This window comes from Amphiura filiformis, chromosome 16, assembly GCF_039555335.1.
Source record: "Amphiura filiformis chromosome 16, Afil_fr2py, whole genome shotgun sequence".
In the NCBI taxonomy this organism is placed as follows: domain Eukaryota; kingdom Metazoa; phylum Echinodermata; class Ophiuroidea; order Amphilepidida; family Amphiuridae; genus Amphiura; species Amphiura filiformis.
In genome coordinates, this window is record NC_092643.1 from 18,962,860 (window position 1) to 18,989,979 (window position 27,120).

The window sequence follows — 27,120 nt, forward strand, 5'->3', positions numbered from 1 at the left end:
CCCATGATATCGCTAATCAATGACAAATGTTTACAAATTTTCGTAGCCTTACGTTTCACATTTGTCTATTCTTCCGGGTACTGTGTTTGTGTGACTTCGCTAGAACTGAAGCTGCTAATAACACATATGGTATCAAAGCTGTCAAATTAGTGGAAGGTAAATATTTTTAAGCGTAAATCTAGTAATATGAACTTCGAATTTTAAGCTTACTAAAATAAAAAAAGCTTACTAAAAAAACTTAAAAAGTGAGTCGTGTACATCGACGACAGTGCAGTGCAGTTGTACATACACCGGGTACATACATCACTGTACATGTGTACATGACATACATAAACCTCATATGTGCTAAGACCTTTTGCACTGCCCGATTTGTCACCGATTATGGTGTGAACATGAAGTCTAGTACCGATTGGCTATAGCACATGAGCATGTATAGTAAGAATTCCAATTGAATGAACGCAGCTTTCAACAGCTGCACTCGATCCAACCACGATTGTATATCGCGTATTTCAAACTACAACGCGAACGCACAACCTTGGATACAATGCTAACCAATCATGAGTGCGTTGGCATGGTTGGATTCACTTTCGCGTTACTCACGCACAGTCGCACACGCTGGCGTACATCACGCAGTGTACGCAAAAATTCGTCACGCTATTAATAAATTGAATTGTGTCGGCAGCGCCTTATTTCAATTCAAGGCCCCAGGGCAGGCTGATCAATTTCAGCCACAGCACTCAGCAGGGATCGATTTAGAAAGTAAAATCTAAAGTATTATTCAGATATCCTTTTACAAATTAACCATGGCGTATATGTGCGCGACGTCAAGCGTGTGCATTGGACCATGTGCAAAATAATATGCGCTGGTACGCTTAATTTGTAAAAGGAAATCTGAATAACACTTTAAATCGTGCACAAGTGAGCTTTTAAACTACATCAGTACATATGCATGTTCAGCAAAATTATGTGCACAGCTGAAAACCTACATTCATTTGTGCATGTAAATTGTAAAGCCCTTTGAGGCTGAGCTAGCATCACATGATCATTGATGATGCAGGCATGACCTACACTATTTCAATTGAATGAACACAGCTTTCAACAGCTGTACACATTCCAAACGTGATCATATATCGCATATATTTCAACTACAACACAAGCGCACGACCCTGAATACTAACCAATCACAAGTGCATTGGCATGGATCACGGTTGGATTCACTTACACACATACAGTCACACGCTAGCGTAAATTGATGCGCAGTGTACGCAGAAAATCATCACGCTATGCCAGGTTGTGTTCATTCAATTTATATTTCTACTATAGTATTGCAAACAATGTACAAAATGTACTTTTTACGTGATCGGTCGGCCAGTGTGAAAGGTCTTTGCAAAATATTGTACAAATTCATGTAAAATCAGCTGTTTTGGGCAAAAAAGTACCGGTAGATTTATTTTGAAAGTCAAAATTATTGTGCGTATCACACACATTTCACCCAAATTAGTCATTTGAAAGATCGATCATTCAACATGATATGACCAAATTACATTTGCGCAAATTTGCACAATTGTTTCAAGAATTGGGTAGGGGGAGGGGCACCATATATCCTTGCCCCAGGCACCACAACCCCTAGATACGCCAATGTTTGCAAAAACACCCATTGCCTTCGTATTAATTTTTTTGTACGGCATCTCGAATGTGAGGGAACTTATTATTGAGTTGTAGCATACATACCGTATTTCGTCAAATAAACGCCCCCGGGGGCGTTACATTTTCCCAAAGGGGGGCGTTTATTCAAGGTCAATTTTAGAACGATAATTCCCGTTGAAATCATTAGGTAAACTTAAAACTCACGCTAAAATGATGAACTATGAACTGACTTCTGGTTCACTTCCGGGTTTCCAATCCAGATTTTCGCCAAAAAGTGACGGTATTATCAACCATATGGGGAACTTGGTAAGCTTACTACACAAGATAGCATGGAAATATCGGCATTTTTGAAACATCTTGGTTGAAAAAAGTGGTGGGGGCGTTTATTTGAGGGGGGCGACCGACCCAGATTTTCTGTTTTTGAGATTGCTGTATGAATTTAGAATCGGCCATTTGACAGAAATTATATTCCCGTGGCAAAATGAGCTGTTTTGGGCAAAAGGTATATATTTTGACTGAAAAAAATTAGCAAAAAAATTAGTACATTGCAGATTTTGGTGATTTTTAGAGTCATTTGCTATAATTGCTAACAGTAGCGGAGCTCGGAGAGGGCATGTCTAGGCGTAAATCCTAGGGGATTGGGAGGATAAATCCCCCCAATATTTTGATCTGGGGGGTGGTCCATGTAGCCCCATGTTAACACCTGTATGTGGGTTCCTCACTAAATTAACCTCATATTTGGCCATTTTAGCCCCAAAAGTGCACATTTTTGTACACTTCGGGCAAATTTGTTTCACTTTTTGCCCCATATCTCACAATTTTAGCATCAATATGGAAAATATTTTTGCGAGTTACGCGCGCAATCACAGTTTTTCCATAAGTTTATTCCGTCATCAAAAGGTGCTTTAATAAAGGCCATTAGGCGCTGGGTTAAGAATACCAAAGAAGGAAAGAGTGAGATGGTGCTAGATAAATGAGTAGTCATCCAATCATATATACCAAGATGACAAGGAGCTTGAAACTTGAACAAGACTCAGGTGGGGCGATTTGTCTTTTTAGCGCGATCAGAAATTGAGTAGATGGTATGTGACTAAGAAAAAAAACCAGGTTACCACGGTTATAAATTAACAGCGATTCGTATTAGTAGGCCTATGCACTGCTTGGCGGGGGTTATTGGCTGGTCGTAAATGTATGTAGTATAAAGGAGAGAGTCTTGAACAAGACTATCCCTATTTGATTGTTTGTGTGGAATTGTGACTTTGACTTTGACCTAAACCAGTGATAGTCTTTATATCTACTGAGTGTATCAAAATGTATCAAAATGATTGGTCATTGATTATTGAAAAGCCTTCTGATTCATGTAACATTGGACCATATTGAAATATCCATATAGCTTTATAACATTTATCTACAAACTAGGTGGATCATATATTGCATTGTGATCTAGGCATTAGCCAGAGGGGTGTCTTTAGGGTGTCCAAAATGGTACAAAATACCTTATTCTACAAAATCAGGGTGTCCACTTTCTATTCACTACATTATAAAAATTAGAATTTTAGGGTGTCCAAATTGAAACAGGGCATCCAAATGACACCTGAACACCCCTCTGGCTAATGCCTTGATTGTAAAATGGAGTCTTAGTCTTGTCCAAAATCACTAGAAACTGATGAGTACCAATGATTTTGATACAGCCTGTAATTAGGTAAATATTTACTTCAGTTGCAACTTACACATAACTACACCACATTTGTACAAACTGTTTTACATAACCAAATGTTGTTCAAATTGTTTTAATATTCATATGACAGAGACAAAATAGAGGGTAATGCATTATCCTTTTAAGTTTCAGTTCTATTTTGCCACAAATGCCACATACATACTTGTATGATGTATAATACAGCACAATATGTGACAAATATGTGGTGTGATCAAGCAAAATCAGTTTGTAGAACTGGGCATATTTAATTTTCAGTTTTCAATATGATTGCAACTGCATCAATCATTTGTGAAGCTACATTTTGCAGAAACCCCATTGAAATTGAACATTTTGTTCCAAAGATATGAAATTCATACTCCCCCGTGGAAGATATTCCCAAAATCTTCCACAAACTTTAAATGGATTAGCCCATTCCATGGCAGTGAATTATACTTATTTGATCATTACTATTATTCTTTATTTAGAATTAGCGGAATGCCCGCGCTCTTTAGCTTGTTTCGTTGTTGAAAGGGATTCAATCATGTTTCACCTTTGTTCATCACCGATTAACAACTTGCGTCCGACGCGTCTGTGTAGTTTACTTCACTCGGGCAGCTAAAGCTGCCCTCTTGAAGTATACCACTCAGACGACGCGGACGCATTGTTGTTAATCGGTGATGAACAACGGTGAAACATGATTGAATCCCTAAATGATCTAGCTCTATGATCTACACTTCAATTTTCTGAGATTTACATACAATGCCAAAAGACAAGACTAGAAAAATGTTCATTTCTAGGGATTCTCACAAAAGATATTGATCAAAATGCTTAACTTTATAGAATATCCATTAGAAGACATTTCCTTATTCTCTGTTTGTTCTCTTATACTTTCAGATTTGTTATTGTGGATCAGAGATGAGCAGAAGAGTAGGAGTAGAAGTGTTTATATAGTAGAAAGAGTCCTAGCAGGATCTCTTGATGATTGTAGCTGTGTGGACCACCTATATAGCCACAAGAGAAACCCTACCGCCGCTGGTATCATCTCTGTCAAGAGGCTTTGACGGTGTCATACGCTGGCTAGTACACATGGGCAACTCATGCATTAGTAAGAACCACAGACAACGTAATCAATACGCAGAGCCGTATGAAAGGACAAACCGCCACCACCATCACCACCAGGACACAGCAGGTCCTGTGAGAACTCAAGGTGGCGCCAGTCATCGCCATCGCGAGAGAGACCGTGACAGAGACCGTGACAGAGACCGTGACAGAGAACGTGAGGTCATACCTCTTCAGAGGTTCTCAAATGAAGCGGAGGGAAATTCAAACTACCGTACTGGGACGGATAGTTCTCTAAGTGAGGCATCGGCATCAGCCGTTGCCTCTGTTGCATCTAGAACTATGGCACAATATCAGGAGTTAGATGCTAGTTCAGATGATTTTTACGGGGAAGACGATGATGACGAGGATGATGATGATGCTAGTACAGATACGTTAGTTATGAGAACATTGACGGCCATCAGAAGATTGGTTGACAAGTAAGAGTGATACGTACTAAGCAACTTGCTTTTAATAGCCGGTTTGCATTTTGCTGAAGGGATATATTCAATTTTTTATACCCTTTCAATTGTGAATTTTTCCTCTGAAGGGGATAACACATTTGCCTAGGAAGTAATTGTTCATTTTGGAAGACTTGTTTTTTTGATAATGCGCGTCTCAGTTTTGTACATTTTAAAAAGAAAACCCTGTACAGTGTACATGATGATACCATTATCAAGAGGAGTCTGGTAATATTGCCGAAGCTTTTTGTTCTGAACATTTTTTATTCGGAAGGGTTGTTTGTCCAAATAGGCCTTTATGAACCCTTTGGAATTAAAAAAAGTTGTTCAGAACAAAAACGCTTCAGAATTATAGTCCTGCACCTATACTGAGAAAAGAATCTTAATTAGTTGCTGTGAAATTTGGAGACCCAGTAAAATTGTTAGTGTTAAGGGGTACTATACCCCTGCCCAATTTTGTGCCTATTTTTGCATTTTTCTCAAAAATTATAGTGCATTGGTGACAAGTAAGATATGTATATTATAGGGGCAAGGACTGCAACTTCTGCACTGGAAATTTTATTTCAGCACAGACAACAGTTGTGGAGTTACAGTCAAAAATGAGGGAAAACCAGTATTTGATCAATAAATCAATAAATACTTGCTTTGAGTTGTTGAATTTTCAGTGCAGTAGTTGTAGTCCTTGCCCCTATAATATACATATCTTACTTGTATCAAATGCGCTATAATTTTTGAGAAAAATGCAAAAATAAGCCCCAAATTGGCCAGGGGTGTAGTACCCCCTTAATTACACCTTCAATATCATGCACAATGAGTTAATTACTGCTTATGGGAAAATAAGTAACATTTTCACAGAGGGAGAATTCATCATTTGTACACTCAGATGAATTTGGCAGCTGCCTATTCGCAAACTACATACTATTTGCCAAAGTTCCTGTGCTTTGTATGCTGTGAATTCTCGCATATTCATGAGGGCTGATCATTTACACTTGTGAATAGTCTGTGGGCAGCAGATATTGGCAGCTACATGTATGTATATTGGATGTGTGCAAGATGTTCAAAATCACTGCCTTGACATTAATACCACCCACCTTACCAAGAATTGTATTATTTGTTTCAGTGAACAAGAACCACCTTATGCCCTTATACGGCTTCAATATATAGCAGATACAGGTAAGAACTTGATCAGTTATAATATATGATCCTGTGCCATATACTGGGGTACCCAAAAAGGTGGCTTTGTTACATTTTGATGTGCAGTTTGGATTTCAAAACACTGTCTCTCGAGTATTCCTTCACTTAGAAGATTCAATTAGGTCTTAAATTGAGGCTAATTTATTCTATATTACTCATGTTTTTATCCTGTTTAAAAATATATTTCAATTATTTTCTTATGACGTTTGGCATGAAATGTGCCAAGGGTGGCTGAGGATTAGGGGGAGGAGGATTAGGGGGAGGGATTCATATTGTAAATTTGATTTAAAACCCCTTTAAAAATTTGAATCTAGTAAAAAATGTCTAAATGAACTCCCAGACATCTAAACCAAGTAAATAAATACAGAAGTTCATTTAAAAGACCAATACTTGCTCAGAATGATTGTAAATGTGGAAAAAATATGTGGGGTTACATCCTCCCTACTTTGTGATTGTTTTTGTCCTCACTCTCTCATTTTTTAACCGATTTCCATAAAAAAGGTGTCAAAATGCTCAGAAGGATAAACCACTTCAAATGAGATGTGTAGGTAAAATGTTTGAGCCATTTCATTTTTTTACTATGTAACACAAAGGTACCCCAGGTTGTGACACAGGACCATATATGATCTCATACATAATATATACTAGTTAATCAAAACAGCTGAAGATAGTGCTCGATACTATTAGATAGTAGAGCGTGTAATAAAATACATAAAACAGCGTAATTATGTTATAACAGCATGATTTATTACTCGGAGTTTTTTTTAAACATGCACGCTGTCATGCTTTTCTAGTGAAGACACGTACGCTTTCAAAGCTGTGAATTTATTTGTTTTGTTTTGGAGTTACAGTTCAGTGTTCAGCTATTTATCTGATGATCGCAGTTTTAAGCGTGAAACTCCGAGTAATAAATCATACTGTTATAACATAATTACGCTGTTTTATGTATTTTATGATCTCATACAGGTATTGGAGTCAACAATTTTATGGAACTCAACAAGAATTAAATGTGTTTCTGCAAATTGATTTTCACAAAGATTCACAAAGATTTTCATGAATCAACATCAATTCTTGTAAATTTTCAAAGTAAATGACAATTTGTAACAGTCAAATGAGTTCCTTAAAAATCTGTTTGCAATTAACAAAATTGATTCTTGTGCACTACAAAGAAATCAAATTCTGATCAAATCCAAATAATTTCCTTTGTGATGATGTATGAAATAGTGTATAGACCACTTGACATGTGACGTCATTGCCCGCAGTATGCAAGCGAATTATGTTAATTTCATTGTTCATTGGCCTGCAGTGTGCGTACACATCATAGTTTGCTCAGGGCACATACATTTTAAATCGCCCACCACATTTCATATAGTACAAGAAAGCCATTGAACAGTGTAGGGGTTCGTTCAAGCATATCGATAGACCAGCCCCTCGCCTTTGCTGATAAACAATGAATGATGTCAAGTGGTCTATAGCCTTAGCTGAAAAATAACTTTCATTTTCTTTTTCTGAGCCAAATATTTGATGCCATTATGTACAACTGAACATTTATTTTATTACATTGTACTATGTATAATGACGTTATATAATGGATCAGCTTACATAAACAGAGCAAGCCAAACGTGTCATATTATAAAGTGAGCCATCATTAATTTTCTTAATTTAGAACATAATTCCCAGAAGTTATGAACATTATTTGATTGATTTTGATTTGATTTGATTTGATTTATTGATAATCCAGGCAAACATACATACAATAGCAGAAAAAAAGCCTTAAAACAATAAACACAAATACAATAGTCAACGGGGTCCCTGGCGGATTCCCTAATAGCGAACTAAATCACTTTGAAGTGGATCTCCGATAACCCCGTTGACGAAAGATATATAAAAAAGGGATTAAAAAAAAAACGCACACAAATACATTACTGATAAAGGTACATACAACTACGCGCGTTTTGCGCGAAAAAGAAAACAAACTAAAAACAATTTCACTGGAGTCATCATTTGGTAAGGTGGACCATATAACCTGGGAAATGCGACAAAGAGGGAATTATGGAAAGTGTCAGTTCGGCTGCGATGGAAATGCCGGAAATCTATGTTGACTGCTTGTCTGGAGGAAAGAGTATTCAGCTTGATATAGTCAGCCCAGCTAATATTGTATTTATTCCACAGACATCCAACAGCAAACATAATGCGAAGATAATCAAAGCGAGAAAGAATGGTGGGAATCTCATTATTAATGTTTATGTTGCATGCACAGATACCAATAGCTTCCGTCTGTGTCATTAGTACAATGAACCAACTTATTAGTAAGGAATATAATCATGATAATGTTGTATCATGGTTATGATATTTTTTTCTATAGTTTGATATGATCTGTAAAGCTGATAATGCTAATACAGTATGATGTAATGTAAAGTAAACACATACAGCATTTGCCAAACAGTTGGATAAAACAAAAAACAACGAAATCATTAGTTACCATAATGAATGAAATATAAGAAGATCTTACTGAAATACAAAGTAATAATTTGGGATGATTTATTGGTACTGTCCAGTATAGGGTGGAAGGATTTTTTTGATGGGCAGTTGGGATAATGGTAGGGCTCTGGCAAATGCGAAATTATTATTTGTATGCAGATCGTGGATTTTGGCTTTAAATATGTTTTTTTTTTACATTTGGGAACAAATCTTTTTAATCTTTAAGAGTCGCCGGACCTAAGGGAAAATGCTATGATCATTCATGTTTGATTATAAATTTAGAAAAAAACACAAAATTTTGTATCAAGAAAGGTTGTGACTTTGTAGTTTTTGGCAGAAATGTGCAGGTTTTGTGTATGCAAAATACAATATGTATACTTTATATGACATACATGTATGTTATGCGCAAGATACAGGTTGCAAGGTACATTCATCAATTGCCCACGGGGTAATCAACAGCTTTTTAAAATATCAAAATTCTCAAAACCGCAAAAACCTCACCTAGGAAATCATCATCTTATAAATAACGATGTTTGCAAGATGAGATCCCATGACTAATGTAAATTCCCATACTACAGAACACAAAGCCGTTTTCAGTTTGAGATTTTGATTTTTTTGTTTCAGAGCAAGGCTGGTTGGAGATAGTGCAATCCATGATAAAGACAATCCCATTAGAAGACCCATTGGGTGCAGCTGTAGTTACTCTCTTAGTAGACGAATTCTCACTCCCAACTGTTGTAAGTACACTGAAATGTTGCCTTCAACCCATAGAATACAGAGAAACAGGTGACCCACACTGTAGGGTCGATCTTGCTATCGCCCATGTCTAACAAATCACGGACGTTGTTGTGTTCCTTTTAGCTAATGCAAAAGATACCAAGACTGGGCTTTGAAAACCATGCGGTAACAAGCACATGGGTATAGAATTTTGGTCTCTTATACTTTGTGGAACGATCAGTACTCGGATCATTAACTGATGGTGCTGAACTTTGCCTGTTAGGACCAGTATTTATATGTTATTAACTATATGGTTCAACATGAAAATTATCTGCTTGCGTAAATTCACATAAGTGTGTGCCAGTCATGCATTGCTACACCCAACTGTGTGCACCATTTTATATCAACCCACAATGTTATGAGTCATGTCACTTACAAATTGATCAAAGGAGAGCATGCCTAGCAGTGTTTGAAGTCAAATATTGAGATAAATAAAGCTGGCACCCAAGATTGAAGTTAACTATTGAGCCAAATAAAGCTGGCACACAAGAGGAATGGTATGGGGTTCTATTCTAAGGCTTGATATAAGGGGTGTCATTTTTGCCCCATATGCATGATTCTTTTGGGAGGGGGAAAATGCCCAACTCTTTTGTTTTAATGTATATTGACCTTCACTCAAAACTGCAAAACCTATAGAAATATCAATGTGATTATTGGCTTCCTTGACTCATTTCCTTAATGTGTAAAATATTAAGAAGTATAATGCAGTTTTTTATTTACTAAATGGCTAAAACTGGAAACATATGGCTCCTGCCAATCCACTTGTCTTAAATCCACTTGCCTTAAGGTGGTACTACACCCCTTGCCAATTTTGTGCCTATTTTTGCATTTTTCTCACAAATTATAGCGCATTGGTGACAAGTAAGATATGTATATTATAGGGGCAAGGACTACAACTACTGCACTGGAAATTTTTATTTCAGCACAGCAACAGTTGTGGAGTTACAGTCAAATATGAGGGAAACCAATATTTGATCAATAAATCAATAACTACTTGTTTTGAGTCACTGCAATTTCAGTGTAGTAACTGGATTCCTTGCCCCTGTAATATACATAACTTTTTTTACCAGTGTGTTATTAGTTTTTGAGAAAAATGCAAAAATAGTCACAAATTTATCTTTTTTCTCTCTTGTTTATTTATTCATTTTGTCTTGTTTATTACTTCCAGGACACAGTAGAAAAACTGTGCTCAACGTACAACCTGTGTGAAGAATATTCTAGCGATGCAGAGATACACCCCGCCAAACATCGAAACATAGCAACCATTCTAGGGTGTTTAGCAGAGAAATTAGCTGGGCCTAAAAGCATAGAAATTATGAAGAGTAATGTCCTCAAATATCTACTAGCAAACTTGGTGAGTGTAAGATAGAGTAGCTGCAATGCATGAGTGGTTCTTTATGATTAGGGCTGCTAAGAATACGCGATTTTGGAGGCCAAAAACGCACCCCAATCTATTGAAGATATAAAAATGCATTGGTTTTGTACACAAGTCTATATCTTAAAAAGATTTTGAAGTGAACATAAGTTACAAATCGGTCCCATTTGGATACAAACTTTTTTGGTAATTTTTTTCCAAATTTTTTAAAAACAACCACAACTGATTGCAGTACTTCACTCTAGCTCAAGGGACTCTCCAAATCCGCAAAAATTTTTTTTTTAAACGCAATTTTTAATTTGTTTAATTTTTCAATTTTTTTTTTTATATAATTTTTTTAATGATAGTAGCACTTGATGTTAGGTCCAGGGACTCTCCAAATCCGCGAAAAAAAATAAAAAATCGCAAAAAAAAAAAAAAAAAAAAATAATGCAATTGCATGTTCTTAGCAGCCCTATTTATGGTGTTGCCTCATTGTAGAAGATAAATGACATTAGGAACACTCAGACGCTGGTCATAGCCACAAGACTAGCGTCAAGGTTAAACTCTTTGTTAACAGCTGTCTGAACAGTTTTTTGGTTCGCTAACCTCAAATCGGAAACTGGAATGTTAATCCTAAAAAATTTAGCGGTTAACTAGTCCTGAAAGACTAGCCATGAGTTAGCCAAGAGCATGTATGTTGTGTGAATGCTACATTAGCAAGATAGTTGTCCTACCATTTATAAGGTAATATAAGATCAGCCGAATGAGGCTGGATTTGGCCTTGAGTTAGTCACAAGTCTATTGCTAGCTCTGCGATAGGCCGGTTGTTAAAACTTATTATCTGGACAGGCTTCAATAGTTTTGATGCTAGTGACCATCTGAACAGGCCTTCAGAGAACTTCTGTGATGGCTATGCAGATGTGAATTTTTTGTGGGTGAATGTCACATAAGTGTGGATTAAAGTGTCACTTTACTAAGTCAAAAAGGTATTTCAACACAATTTTATAGCAAAACACACCCAAATAAACAATCAAATAAACAAAATTAGGGAAGGTTGTGTTACACCCCCAAAATAATTGATGTCAGTAACAAGGAAGTAATGCATCAATAAATGGATCAAAGAAAATAATAGATAAATTGAAATGGGGAAAAGGTGCAGTATGCATTTTGTTTATTATTAGTGATAGGCTGTATAAGGGTGCAGTTGCAAACAGCTTAGGGTACCAGCTTATTTGATGCAGCTTGTTGTTCTGAGTAATTTGACACCAATTTTATTGAAATCGGCCTAAAATTGAGACAGTGCCGGCCAAATAACGACACACAAGGGGGGGGGGGCAGATTTGACCCCTATTTTCTAGTTTTAAGGGAATGTTATCACATTAAGGATTATTTAATGCATTTTTAGTATCTACTTACATAGTTGTAGGTCCAGGAAGGTCATTTATGCACTTTGTGTCAAATGGAACTTTTTAGTGTCCTTAAAATTAACGGTTTTGGGTAAAATTAGGCTGTGAGGGCGCTTTACCTTTTAGCGACACCTTTCGCAACCATTTTTTATTTTAAAGTTAATCATACTAGAGATAATCATCAATCATCCATATTCTGAAATTTTTAGCCATTTATCACATTTGGTGTGGCCGTGGCGCTAATTTTTAATACAGGGGTAACCTGCCCATAGCAATATACAGGGGTCAACGAACTTTGTATCACATGTAAGTCAATGGAAGCGTCGCTACACATTTTCAAATGGGTACCATGCACAAGTGAAATAAGGTTGAGAGTTCAAATTTGGACAGATGCTGTTATATATCAGTAACTTTGATTTGATAATAAGAAATGATAAAATTTTAGTAGGGGGGATACGTAACAGCTATTAGGCTGAACAGCGCCCTCACATCCTAAATTGGCTCATAAACTTGCATTAAAACATATGATTTGTGTAAAAATTGCATAAATATATCCAGGGGACCCAAAATCATGTAAATAATCATTAGAATCCAACAAACAGGCAAAGAAAATGCCCATAATTGTCAAAATAGTGAAAAATAGGGGGGTCCCAAGAAATCCCCCTTATGCGTAGTTTTTTGGCCGGCACTGTCTCATTTTTCAACCGATATTTTTTTAAAAGGTGTCAAAATGCTCAGGAGGATTATCTGCTTCAATTCTGCTTCAACTAAGCTTTTTGAAACATCACCCTTTTTTTTGGGCTGTACAGCCTATCACTATTATTATATTGTTTGTTTAGGTGTCTTTTTGCTATAAAAAAATTGTGTTGAAATACCCTTTTGACTTAAATACCTTATTTATGACACGATCTGGTCCATGGGGGCCAAAGGAGACATTTTTGAAAATTGAATTACTATAATTATTACATTATAGATACAATATTTACTGAAAACACCGAAGGCCTATACATTACTTGGTTCTAAAGTTATGAAGTTATTTTCTTATGTATTTTGTTGTTTTTTTTACTCCATATTTTTACCTTTATCTCAGTTTCAAATTTGCCGCCTTTGGCCCCCATGGACCAGATTGTGGCACATTTGATTGGCAAATGAAGTCAAAAATACCTATTATTTTGTCAGCCTGTTCGGCCATTTTAATTTAATAGTTTGTCTGAAAGCCCTTCCCAAGTTGAAAACCTAATGCGGAATGTTTTTTTTTACTTAATTTTTTTTGTCTGGGCGTTGTTTGGGGTAACTGATTCCTCAAACTTTCCGCCATTTGTCATGTTTTATGTGAAATGTGTTTAATGAAGTTTTGTAAGAGTGATTTCATCAAACGTATTTGTTATTTCTGTTACGATTATTTAACTGAACATGTTTTTTTTTTTTTCTATTTTCAGAATTTGAAACTGAACCCAAGGGTGATATTATTTTCACTCATTGCTCTAGAAAAATTTGCACAGACAAGTAAGTATTACAGTAAATGGTTAGTTGTCTTACTTATACATGTAGTCTAGGATTTGACAAGTGTCTTAACCCTGGAATTATGGAAGCTTTTTGATCTGTGAGGTCAAATTTGGGCCAAAATACTCATTTTTGGAGAAAATTAAAAAAAACAACATTTTTTTTGTCAAAATTTTTCGGCCATTGTAACAAAAAAAATTCTTGGGCCAAAAATTGTTTTTATTAATTTTTAAAAACTAGATAAAAAAATATTGGAACTGTTTTTTTATTTAAAAATTTTTTTTAACCCTTAAATTAGTTCAAATAGCTATTGGTATAGCCATGATTTGTTAGTCTAGTCTTATTTTGAGTTCACAGAACTTGAATGAGCATTAGAATTTAGAATCTGTCAACAGCATTCATTTTGCTTGTCCCAGGAGCAAACTGCCCATCCAATTGAATGATATTGCAAGTAACATGATGGTTCCTGTAGTACTACATTGTAGTTTGTCAATGAATTTTGAAACCATTTCAATCAATAACAACTTGTCAGTCCACCCAATGGGATATTCCATTTAAAATCCACACTTCTCCTGTAGAAGATTTAGCTGAAGTCTTCCACAGAGGAGTACGAGTTACGAATAGAATAAACAATTGGGTAAGTTCCATTTGAAATACTCATTCCAGTTGTGCAAGATATAATTAAAGCCATAATACAGGGGGAGTATTGGTTTCAAAATGATTAAGCTTTACCAATTATGTTTGAAAAACATAATCCCCATTTTGGAAATTTTGGTAGTGTGGATTTCAACTGGAATAGCCCAATGGTGTGATTATGATATTATCATCATACTATTACAAGTAATATGATAGTTCCTATAGTAGTGTGTGTCCATGAATTTTGAAACCGCATGATTCTTGCTATTTTTATCTCTCCTCAGCCGAGAATAAATTGAGTATACGCAATTCTAATGTAATGGATTATCTGCTGCCCTTAGAACAATATATGACGAGTCCTGATCTAAGACTGAGAGAAGTTAGTTTCTGTGCCCAATGGTGCCTTGATAACTTATGTAAGTATGCATCTCAAATGTGTTACAATATATGACGAGTCCTGATTTAAGACTGAGAGAAGTTAGTTTCTGTGCCCAATGGTGCCTTGATAACTTATGTAAATATGCATCTCAAATGTGTTACAATATATGACGAGTCCTGATTTAAGACTGAGAGAAGTTAGTTTTTGTGCCCAATGGTGCCTTGATAACTTATGTAAGTATGCATCTCAAATGTGTTACAATATATGACGAGTCCTGATTTAAGACTGAGAGAAGTTAGTTTCTGTGCCCAATGGTGCCTTGATAACTTATGTAAGTATACATCTCAAATGTGTTACAATATATGACGAGTCCTGATCTAAGACTGAAAAACAGGGAAAAGTGTCATGGAGCAAAACCATTAAAACAAAATGTCTAAACTGGGTAGGTCATCTATACAGACTCCTAGAAGAAACTCCAGCATGTCAGGCCCTAGCTGAATTACAGCAAAAAGCTAAACGCTCTGTCGGGCGACCAAAACGAACGTGGGTGGCGCAAATCGAGAAAGAAGTAGACACATAAACTCTGACACAGACCAAAGACAGAAAAGCCTGAGAGCAGTAGTAGCGTGCACAGTGGCAACATAGCCAGAAAGCGTAGATGACGACTGTGTATATTGTAAAGTTGCACTCTATCTTCATTCTGAGTTATTCAAGCCCGTAATAACAATAAGTAACATTGAATAATATTGATATCGGTGAATTTACATCTTACATACTCAAATTACTTATCAAAATTGTATTGTTTGAATCACAGTTCCGGTGGATGGGAGACCCTATACGTATGAGTCAGTGTCTATGGCAAACTGTAATGCAATGCTAAATGATAATGATGTGAGCGAGTACCTCAAAATATCACCTACTGGGTTAGAGGTAAGAACTCATTCTTTAACACTTCAAAAATTCAAATAAAAATATTAATCATAAGTATACCAAATTTTGGTTATTCCTTCATGTAATTTTACACAAAATTAGGGTTAGGGTTAGGGTTAAGGTTAGGGTTAGTTTAGGGTTAGGATTAGGATTAGGGTTAGGGTTAGGATTAGGGTTATGATTAGGATTAGGCTTAGGGTTAGGGTTAGGATTAGGGTTAGAGTTAGGATTAGATTACACGAAATAATTACATGAAGGATCGACCCAAATTTTGATCAAATTAAATCCTACATTTTACAACGAATTACCCAGGGCTTAATTAGAACCGATGTTGTTATGCACCTCTGATTGGTTCAAATAGTGTGTACGCCATAATGCCATAGTAATGCAAATAGTTCAAATATTAATTCAAATGGTTCAAATAGTGCTATACCTGTACGCCGTACAGGTATCGCGTTGACACGAACACGCTGAACCATGTTATACCGTGTCATATCACACAGCTCAGGAACCAATAAGATAGCAGGAACGTTTTCAAGTGTTTAAGGGATGAGTCTATAGGAATAACGACCAAACAAAGAAATTCTTGTTTAAGCCGTAATATTGTAGTCTTTCAACCCTTTCACAACTTCAGCTGTGTAACTTACAAAAATTCCCGCTAAAAAGTGGTTCTTTTAATTTTAGAAAATACATTAATAATCGCATTGGACTTTTCGTACTGATCGTACTATAAGTGACCACCAGCCTATAATGTTCTAATCACACTATAGACTGGGATTACATGTGACGTCATTGCCAGGCAATTGGTCTCTTATTGTTCCTTGTCCGGAAATATGCCCACGCAGTCAGGGACCGTGCTTTTAAAACTCCCGCCAGATCACAATAAGGCCATTGAACTGCGTAGTAGCCATACGTACTCATTGAAGTATAACGGTAGCACGTTCCCTTACCGACTCATTATTAATGTGTGGAAAGGGGTCAGGGACGGCATTCTGATCATTCTAATCCTTTCTTTTGATGTCAATAGATAAAAGAAAGGCCTTGAACACAGGTGCCGAGTTGTAGATAATATTTAATCATCAAAGCTGATGGCATAAGAAATTTCGAGGAGGCAGCGCTTATTATTTCTTGTAGAAGGCCGGGCGGGTCTGCAAATTAGTGCATGAAGCTAGTAAAGATATAGCGTTATGTTCAGTTTAATCAATTAAAATACTATGGCTGGATATCAAAAAAATCGCGAGGCATTAAGTATTAATTTTTATATTATTATGACAAAATCCAGTCCCTTCTCAATTGAATAGGCTCCGAGATTAGACTTTCCTTTCCAAAAATAAATTATATGGCCTAGAGGACATGATATAGGCCTAATCTAAACACATATTCGGTATCCAGAAACCTTCACAGTCTGAGCGGCGCTTGCACTCGCATCGCATTAAACTAGACAAAGTTCGCTAAACTGAGGCCTGCTTCAATTGCCAATCTTTATCGAGGGGCGAGTTTGAGGTTTCATAGTCATCTATTACCTATACCATTTTTCACCCCGATGTGGCAGTGATGTCAACGCGTTGTGAACAGCTGTTTCGCTCAAGCGCATCTATCACGGTGTCTTTAAGCGCGTCGCGTATGTACACCAGCGCCATCGAACTCCAGCGAGTGATGCTGCACCTAATAAAATTCGTTTCATATCTCTTTCCCGCCATGAGTGTCATAAAATACATCATCTCCCGGGGAGTACAGAGTTATGTTCATTGCATTCTGGAAAAGCGGACATTTCGGCTGGTGCCTTCATCACAAAAAGGAATCCCCGATTATCACGATAATGGCGCGCGATCACGAACACCCGGCAAGCGGCAGAGCGTTTCAACCAATGACAAGTCTTGATTGTGTCCGTTTGTCTGTAATGCGAGTGCGCCACGCCGCTCATTGCAACCGGCATGGTAGTATGAAACCAGCACAGAGGAGTAAGATATCTTACTCCTCTGTGGAAACCAGCTTTATACTGGCGTGACCCGGATGTGACGTCACTGTCACATCAGGGTGAAATGTAGTCTCGGTACCAGCCGGTTTGTGCTCCTCCGTCCAACGTTAGTGACGGAGGAGCACAAACCGCTGGTACCAAGACTAAATGAAATGGTATTGAACAACGCAAACCAGCCAAATTTGTCATAAGTTTGAATAGCCATTAGAACAACCGTGAATATAGTGTCAGAAAGTCTTACACATCTTAGTATAACCTTGTCGTTAGCGTGATACTGAATGCAGCGCCATATTTGGAATATATTACAGTACGGTGTGGGCAAATAGTTGCTCAAATGTAGGCTAAGTAGGCCTAAATCATGAAAATCGCTTAATCGAATAATACTAACCAGTAACGGACACCGAGACAGCACTACGTTTGAAGTTTGAGGTAGTAAAGCTTTTCCTTGTTATAAAAACAAGGAAAAGGCAGTCATTTTTATCACAACGCGATATTTTAAAAAAGTACATTTTGAGAGGGCCTACGCTGGTTCTTTTGATTCTAGTGTAAAATCTGTTCATCACATGTAGTCCGATTTGGTATCTATGGTCTCATCAAAGTCTTGAGAACTCTTTTTGATGTTATGTTGGTTAACAAAAAGCGATACTGTTAAAAATAGCGGTATTTATGCAAGCGGCGTATCTATTGTGTAAAATGCATTGAAAATTGTCGGCTAAAGGGGGCATAAATTAAAATCGCGAAGAGTAATAGCAACAATAACTATCTACATTCCAAGCGGAAACGCTTTTCAAAAACATACCACCTTTTTCGGACAATCGCTGAAACCGAAATATGAAATTCCAGGCCATCTGTAAAAAGTGCGTGAGCAGAAATGACCATGAACTTGGGTCACCGAAACAAGTGTTTATATTGGTGTCAGGCCTATCATAGTGATACAACAATTAGCCCCCAATAATGGCTTTCATTTGAACCGTTATTTGTTAAACTGCGATTTTTACTTTTTGAGAAATCAATGAATGTATCAAAAAACTTTTCGAAAGTCGATTTAAAATGGCATAACCCGTTAAGAACTATAAATCACTACACTTTCCTTTTTTTAAACTTATGCTAAATCTAGCAATGTTTTGAAGGTAACTTGTAGCTTAGTTAGTTACCTTTATCATAGAAAAGCAGTAACATTTTATATTTTGACACCTGTTCTTTGTAGGCTCGTAATGATGCTTCATCATTTGAAAGTGTGCGCTGTACATTCTGCGTTGACACTGGTGTGTGGTATTATGAGGTTACTGTCGTCACAGATGGCGTTATGCAAATAGGATGGGCAACCAAGGATAGTAAATTCCTCAATCATGTAAGTTGTTACTAAGTGTACAAGTTAGGTTAAAATAAACAGTGCAAGTGGGAAAAGTTGCATGTATTTGCTAGTAGGAGCTTAAAAAAGTTAAATATTGCTGTCAAACTGCAATACTATAAGTAAAATATCTAACTCTCGATCATGAGAATCAACTTGGGTATGCAAAGATATTTGCGTCAAGCATACTACACAAAGACGCTTATGGCGCAAACACATAATACAGTTGTCGCTAGGCTCAGTCAAGGTTCGGTCATGTTGGTAGCGTGATCATGTTACATATTCCATAAAAAGTACACTGATGCAGAAGGTACATCCTCTTATGATTGTGAATTAAATATTTTGCCTATTGTTATATTTAATATACTGATAGCACCTTCACAATGGTATCTAAATCAGCAGCTTGGTACCAGTAGGCATCATGTTCCACTATGTCAATTCAAGGATATATTATTTATTTTCACAAAAACTCACAGGAGCAAAAGTCTTTTGATAAGTGTTCACTTGGTGAGCAATAGATAAATATTGGATATATTTGTGTTTTCAAATATCAGGAATGTAATGGTTAACGTACCTTTCCCTTAGGCCAAAAAAAAAATTCCTTCTATTAAAACATTTTGCAAAATAGCTATGTGCAATGTGTTTTAAAAAATAAAATAAGCTGCTTTTTTACTGTATTCGTAGCCTGCTTTTTTCTGTAATAACTTGTAATTGTAAAAAAAAAAGCCTAGTAAAAAAAGGCCCAGTAAAAAAGGCCCAGTGCATAGAGCTACAAGCTAGAATGATTTTTGTGATCAATTGATTGATTGATTGTTCGATTGATTGTTGTTTGTTATCCCATTCCAGGAGGGTTATGGCATAGGTGATGATGAATACTCATTTTCATATGATGGCTGCAGACAATTATACTGGTATGAGGCACGCAGTAGGCCACATTTTCATCCTCAGTGGAAGCCTGGTAAGACTAGTACGAATAAAAGGAAGGGGGAAACTGTAGTAAAAAGCTGAAGGAAAAGAGAGGAAAGAGATAAAGGAGGGAGAAAGAAAGACTGGGAGAAAAAAAAGAGGGGGAACAAAGAGAGGAAAAATAGGAAAAAAGGTGAAAATAAGCAAGAAGATAGTAGAATATGTAAATGTGTGTGTAAGATAAGATAATATTTTTTTCTGTACATTCTTCCATTACAAAACCTTACATTGAGTGTAGCTCTACCATTTTTCACCCTGATGTGGCAGTGACGTCAACACGTTGAAGCAGCTGTTTTGCTCACACATCTATCCGGTGTCTTTGAGCGCGGGCATGTGTACACCAGCGCTTTGAGCGGACGCCAGCGATTTGATGCTGCATCCAATGAAATGCACACTGATGTCACTGCCACATCAGGGTGAAAAATGGTGTACAGGTATTAAATGGTTCATCAATATTCAGAACTCTTATGAATCATTAATTTCGGCATTATATTTTAATTTTACATATTTCTAAATTTCTACATTCATTGTAATTCACCTGTTTCTACTGTTTTATAATAATATCAGACAGTTAAGTCAAAGTATTTGAATGTGTTTTAATTTCTTGATTGCAGGTGATGTGATAGGTTTCATGCTGGACCTGGAGGAGGAAGAAATGGTATTCTCTCTCAATGGAGACCCACTTGCACCTGAGCGAGATGTCTTCAGGGTAGCCAAGTAAGTTCTCTAATATATTTTACTCTGAGCAAACAATTTTTGTAAGGGATGCCTTTAAAGACACTGACAGACCTGGCGGGTAGAAATCAGGCCCAATCACCGGTACCGCCATGGCCAGGGTTCTAGCTAGCCTAATTTGAGTTCCGGTCAGAATTTAGTGGATTGCGCTTCCTGAAATTCTTGTGACATTTTTGAGCTCTGTTTTGACACATCTGTACATTCTATCAATTTTTGTGCTGGTTGGCCTTCCTTCCATTAGCCTTGGGTGCAGGTTGAACAGTGTGAGTGCTGGCATATCTAGAACCCTAGCTATGGGGTCAGCGATTAACTGGGAGTTGTGTTTTGAAGCTATCCCTAACCTAGTTTATCAAAAAATACACAATATCATGCAAAACTCCTTTTACAAGGAGTGCACACTAATAAAAAACCATCATATGACCAAACAAACAAAAAACCTACTAGCATTTAAGGGTTATATCTTACGGTAGTTGGAACTTACTATTCTTCCATACACTGTGAGTTTCAAGCCTTTAACATATCAAAGTATGTCAATAATTGTATTGGGTGTTAGTAATATAAAATATGGTAAACTTCTATTGCAGTTGATACATATTTTTGTATTCCATCTTGTTTCCAGGACTGGTTTTTTTGCAGCAGCTAGTTTCATGTCTTTCCAGCAATGTCAGTTCAACTTTGGTATGAGTCCATTCAAACACCCGCCATCAAGGCCTTATAAGACATTCAACCAATATGCACAACTCTCATCAGAACAGAAAGTCATACTGCCAAGGTAGGTCAAATCAATCTACAAGGTTTCAAACTCTCAGACCCGAACAAACCTGATGGCTAAAGCTCCAAGCTGGTTTTCATTTTGTTCTCACCCCGAAAAGGTAACAGCATATGTGACCATCCATCTCAAACCGCTCGTAAAGTCGGCAAATTGTATTTCGAGCTACAGTGCAAAATGTGCATAAAGGTTGTATTCACATTTACCTAATGTTTGTCCTACATGTTTCTCATTTTAGTGTCAGTCAAATGCCAATCTTTAATCCTATTGTTGAATAATAATGTGATCTCTTTACTTATGCATAGAGTTAGTAAATAGCTCTAGTCTTTGTTTGCTTTGGCCAAATCCTATTCAAGTGGTGGGTTAACTAACAATCAACAATGAGAGGACATTCCTGAACCTCGTTGACTTGGGGATGATTTGAAGTGACCACCAATTATGACAATTTGATATGTAATACCAGCGATGGGAGGAAGCAAAAATCATTCTTCTTCACAAGAAGGGAGACAAAGCAGACATCAAGAATTACAGACCCATTAGTCTTCTCTCACATCTGTACAAAATTTTCACAAAAATTCTTCAAAATAGACTTAAGAAAGAACTGGATGAACATCAACCATGAGAGCAGGCAGGTTTTAGAGAAGGTTTCTCAACCATGGACCACCTACTTGCAATAAACCAACTCATAGAAAAGTCAAATGAATACCAACTTGACTTATGTGTTGGATTCATTGATTACGAGAAAGCATTTGATTCCGTAGAACACCAGGATCTCTTCCAAGCACTGAGAGAAATAGGAATAAATGAAGGGTATGTTTGTATTCTGGAGGATATATACACAGATGCAACATCTCGAATCCATCTGGATACTGACGTTTCTAAAATTGTTAAGATATCCAGAGGAGTTAGACAAGGAGATACGTTGTCACCAAAGATATTCACTGCAGCTATGGAGGCTATCTTCAAAAACTACCTTTGGATGAAAGAGGAATCAATGTTGATGGAGAAAAATTAACAGACCTCCGATTTGCAGATGACGTTGCCCTTACTACCTCAACAGTGGAGGATATGGAAATACAACTTAATGACTTGAACAAAGAAAGCAAGAAGGTGGGATTGAAAATGCACAAAGGAAAAACAAAATATATGACAAATATGGCAACAGATAAAAATATTGTTATTGAAGATCAGGAAATTGAAAGAGTTGAGGAGTATAAATATCTGGGCCAAACACTGAGGTTAAAGGATTGTTTGAAGGAAGAAATATTGAGAAGGATAAAAGCAGGATGGAGTTGCTTTGGAAGACATAAAGAAATCTTATGCAACAAAAATATACCCATGTCACTCAGAAGGAAAGTATATAATCAATGTGTCCTTCCAACAATGACGTATGGCTCTGAAACATGGTCATTAACTAAATACTTAGAAACTAAACTACAATCCGCTCAAAGAGCAATGGAACGGCAAATGTTAAACATCTCACTGCGAGACAAAGTAAGGTGCTCGACCATCAGACAGCTGACCGGTGTTGCAGACATTTTGAGAAAAATCAAACAATCAAAATGGAGATGGGCTGGACATGTTGCCAGAAGAAATGATAACAGATGGACAAAGAGATTGTTAGAATGGCAACCAAGAATGGGAAAAAGAAGAAGAGGTAGACAGAAGAGGAGATGGAGAGATGATATAACATCATATATTGGTACAACATGGGCGAGAGTAGCATTAGATAGAAAGGTATGGAGTGATCATGAGGAGGGCTACATTCAACAGTGGATTGACATAGCCTAGATAGATAGATAGATAGATAGATACCAGCGATGTGGAAAAGGAGAAATAATGTAGGACCAAAATAATGTACCCTTTTACTGAAGGAGCAAATTTTAACAAGCCATAACTCCACTTCTGGATATTGTTTGAAGTCAAATGATATATCATTGTAAAGCTTATTATATATGTTTTCTAAACACGGAAGAAAACAAAATTGAACAGGGGTCGACTTTACGAGCGTTTCGACGTGGACGGTCACATATGTATTTCGATTAGGAGCCTTCAAGGGTGCAATATGTCGGCAAAACAAATATGTGTATATCCATATCAAAACATGCACTTGTAGGCTCACTGCTAAATTTGTATCTTTTTACATAATAGCTAGGAATTAAAACCAGACTCATTGCAAGTGGAAGTCACTTCAAATCATCTCCAAGCCGCATGGTTTAGGAATATACAGCCTAAACCACATGACTTGAGGATGATTTGAAGTGAACTCCACTTGAGATGAGTCTAGTATTTATTCCTAGTTAATATGTTAAAGGAGACACATGTAGCAGCCTACAAGTGCATCCTTCTGATATGGATGTACACATAATTTTAAATGTGTACATCCATATCAAAGGATGCACTTGTCGGCTGCTACATGTGCCTCATTTCACATAATAGCTAGGAATAAATACCAGACTCATTTCAAGTGGAGGTCACTTCAAATCATCCCCAAGTCACATGGTTTAGGAATACAGAGTGCATTCCTTAACCATGTCACTTGGGGATGATTTGAAGTGACCTCCACTTGAATTGAGTCTGTTCTGTATTCCTAGCTATTATGTGAAATGAGACACATGTAGCATCCGCCAAGTGCATCGTTTTGATATGGATGTACACAAATGCTTAAAATATGAAAAAGGTGTATTTTGTTATCAAATTATACAATGCATAGCATTTGAACAGCAAGAGATTGACCATTGATTTTGTTATCAAAGCACCACTTGAGTACTATACTATTTTTACCTTGGCAAGTCGGTGATGTTTGTGTACATATCATTGGCTGCATCTTCAATTAATAAGCTGACGAGTTGGCGAACATGTATAAAATGCGCACACAAAACAGCTGTCTCATCTCATTGACGTTCTTGATGCGCTAGGATGAAAAATTGTATCTTTTAACACAATTGTGTCTACCCTTTATCAAATGCCTTATAATTAAAGACAAAGATAAAGAGAATTTATAGCGTCTGACGTCATCTGTCAATCAAACTCGAGCACGATTTGTTTACAAGTGTCGTGATGATGGCTTGCTGAACGCGGATTTATAACCAGGCGCCTTATTGTTAATGTTGCACCTTTCGACATGCAAACCATCTCAAAATTTAGGTCTTTATAGTAGGAAACTTTCTTAACTGAAGGCACCATGTCCACAATGCCTATTTCTCCGATCAGCACCAGATAGATCGGTCTTCCTTTTACACGCTGATTAACCTGTGTAAACCAATTAAGGACCGTAATTGACAGTGACATCAGACGCGATAAATTCTTTTTATCTCTGTCTTTAATTATAACCCCGGGGTTACTGGCCATTGACTAGTGGTATCATCTGACTGAACAAAAAACTTGATTAGGGGTGCATTTTCAGATTAATCTTATACATGTTTAGGGTGCTTTTTTAAAGTCAATGTTCACGTATATCATATGATACCCACGGGCCTTGACTCTCTGGACACTGGGTCATTATTTGCTATATACATGACATCCTCTTTCTACATTTCTTTCAGACACAAGAAAATAGCCATGTTGACTCATCTGAGTATAAGTGAGAGTACATGTACATTGTGTTATGATAGGGATGCTAATGCTGTCATCATGCCATGTGGACATAGGTAAGTCACTTCCATAGTTATAATGCTGGTTTCATACTTTCCTGCCACTTGCCGCTTTGCCAATCTGGCAACGAATTTGCATCAATGTGCAGTTGCACCCGAAACGCCAGCGGTGACCAGTGGCAAGCCGATATATCGGTTACTCCACCACTTCACAACATGATGTAATTTTTGCCGATGCTGAGCGGCAACATTGGCTTTCATAGTCATGCCGCTGCCACTCCGCTTGCAGAAAAGTACAAGCGGCATGATGAAGCGTCACACTGCTCAGCAGCAAGCGGCAGAAAGTATGAAACCAGCATAAAGCTGAATGTGTCATTGCAATGCAATTATAATATTCATTTTTATTATTCATTTGATATTTTTGTGCTTTTTAGCAGACTACAAAGTACTAATGTAGACGTTTGATTTATAAGATATGAATAATATCATGCTGCAGGCAAGAATGAAATACAGTAGAAATTCAACTCTTTCAACCTCGGATTTTAGTGATAATGACTCTGCTTTCTGATGGCATCTTGGGCTATTTGAGTTGAAATCCTCCTATGGAAGACGTGATCAATAATCTTCCACACGGAAGGTGTAGATTTTAAACGAATCGCCCATTAAGGTAATCCGATTTGAGCTTCACACTCCCTATGTGGAAGATTATGATCATGTCTTGTGCAGGGGGTGTATGGAATTTCAACTGGAGTAATCCATTTTATGTATTTTTTTGTGCCTGCTTAAAAAGTATTCAAAATCAAATTAATTATTAAGATAAATATTGCTATTGAGATAAGTTATTAAACTGAAAATGTTCTTTTTCAAAACATAAAAAAAAAAAATGCACATATGTGACATGATCAAGTGGAATGAGTCACATGTCGGCCCTGGTCGAAAATGAGTTTTATACATGTTTTTAAAGAGGAGCTTTCAGAAACTGAAAACCCCATGTTGATACGACTTTTCTTTGCGAAGTTACGTCAATTTATCAATCGCTGAAAAAAACATGAAACAAAAAAGAATTTGAACACTGTTTTTGCCAATATCTCAAAAACAATATTAGCATCATCCGACTCATTTCCCTTGATCGTGTCACATACTGAAGCTGTTTCCAATAAATTGATTGATTCCAATAAATTGAGTGATTAATGTTTCACCTCAAGTGTGGTCGAGATGAAACTGCATATTTTGCTGGTCGCAGTGTCAAATCGTGTTCGTTATCCATATTCCACACATCGTATATACACACCCATACAAGGCACACTTGCAGCACAACTGCAAAATGGTACTGATGTCACTACCAAACAATATAGATGCTGTTAAGGGTAGACGAGGAGTTGTTGGTCGAAGCAACCAAAAAAAATCGATTTTATTCTCTAGATCAATAAATTATTGACAAATAACACCTTGATGTTTTGCAAAGGTTCATTCTACAAATTATATAATTTGAAAACTTGCTTAATTTATTGTTGTTAATGAGTTATGTACATTTTACAAAAGTGTTGTTGTTTCAGCCCTCTTTACAACATAACTCAAGAACCACAGGACCTACAAAATTATTTCTGTGATATTTGAATTCTTCTACACGCCAAGAAATGAGCAATGCAATTTTTGCCAAAGCTCATTACCATTCGCAAGATGTTGTGAACTACCAAATCGCAACACTTTAAAATAGTGTATTACCTTAATGGTCATAATAATACAATTGTGTTGTTTCTACTTTCAGTGGTATGTGCATGGAATGCCTCGCACAAATAGACCAGTGCCCATTATGTAGAGCTCAGATACGTTCACGCAATCGCATCTCAATCACTGCACCTCCTCGATCACCCGACGCAACTGCAACAACCCAAGCAGTTGTATTACCATCTGCAAGAATAGCGCCATCAGAGAGGGAGGCGCCCGACTGACAGTGGCTCATCACGGTGCGTGTTCATAGCCTGCGGAATTCAAGTGTGTATGGGTCAAAAGACTTTTATAAATTGAATAATGGTCCTGTGTCACAACCTGGGATACATTTGTGTTACATAGTAAAAAAATGAAATGTTTCAAACATTTTACCTACACATCTCATTTGAAGTGGTTCATCCTCCTGAGCATTTTGACACCTTTTTTTTTTAT

General features: G+C 36.9%; 1 protein-coding gene across 1 annotated transcript; it reads left to right on the forward strand.

Moving 5' to 3' along the window:
* Positions 1-27,120, forward strand: LOC140135681 (RING finger and SPRY domain-containing protein 1-like). The gene is made up of 14 exons (XM_072157268.1): positions 1-156; positions 4,238-4,881; positions 6,023-6,075; positions 9,202-9,314; positions 10,523-10,708; positions 13,557-13,623; positions 14,541-14,672; positions 15,450-15,565; positions 18,751-18,894; positions 19,741-19,852; positions 20,475-20,577; positions 21,215-21,367; positions 24,910-25,014; positions 26,726-27,120. Exons 2-14 carry the CDS (start codon positions 4,322-4,324, stop codon positions 26,907-26,909), a joined length of 2,028 nt encoding a protein of 675 aa, XP_072013369.1. The 5' UTR covers positions 1-156; positions 4,238-4,321; the 3' UTR covers positions 26,910-27,120.

Coding starts and splice junctions, on each gene's coding strand:
- LOC140135681 (XM_072157268.1), top strand. CDS start 4,322: ATGATTGTAGCTGTGTGGACCACCTATATAGCCACAAGAGAAACCCTA. Junction 20,578..21,214: donor GATGTCTTCAGGGTAGCCAA/GTAAGTTCTCTA, acceptor TCTTGTTTCCAG/GACTGGTTTTTTTGCAGCAG. Junction 21,368..24,909: donor CAGAAAGTCATACTGCCAAG/GTAGGTCAAATC, acceptor CATTTCTTTCAG/ACACAAGAAAATAGCCATGT.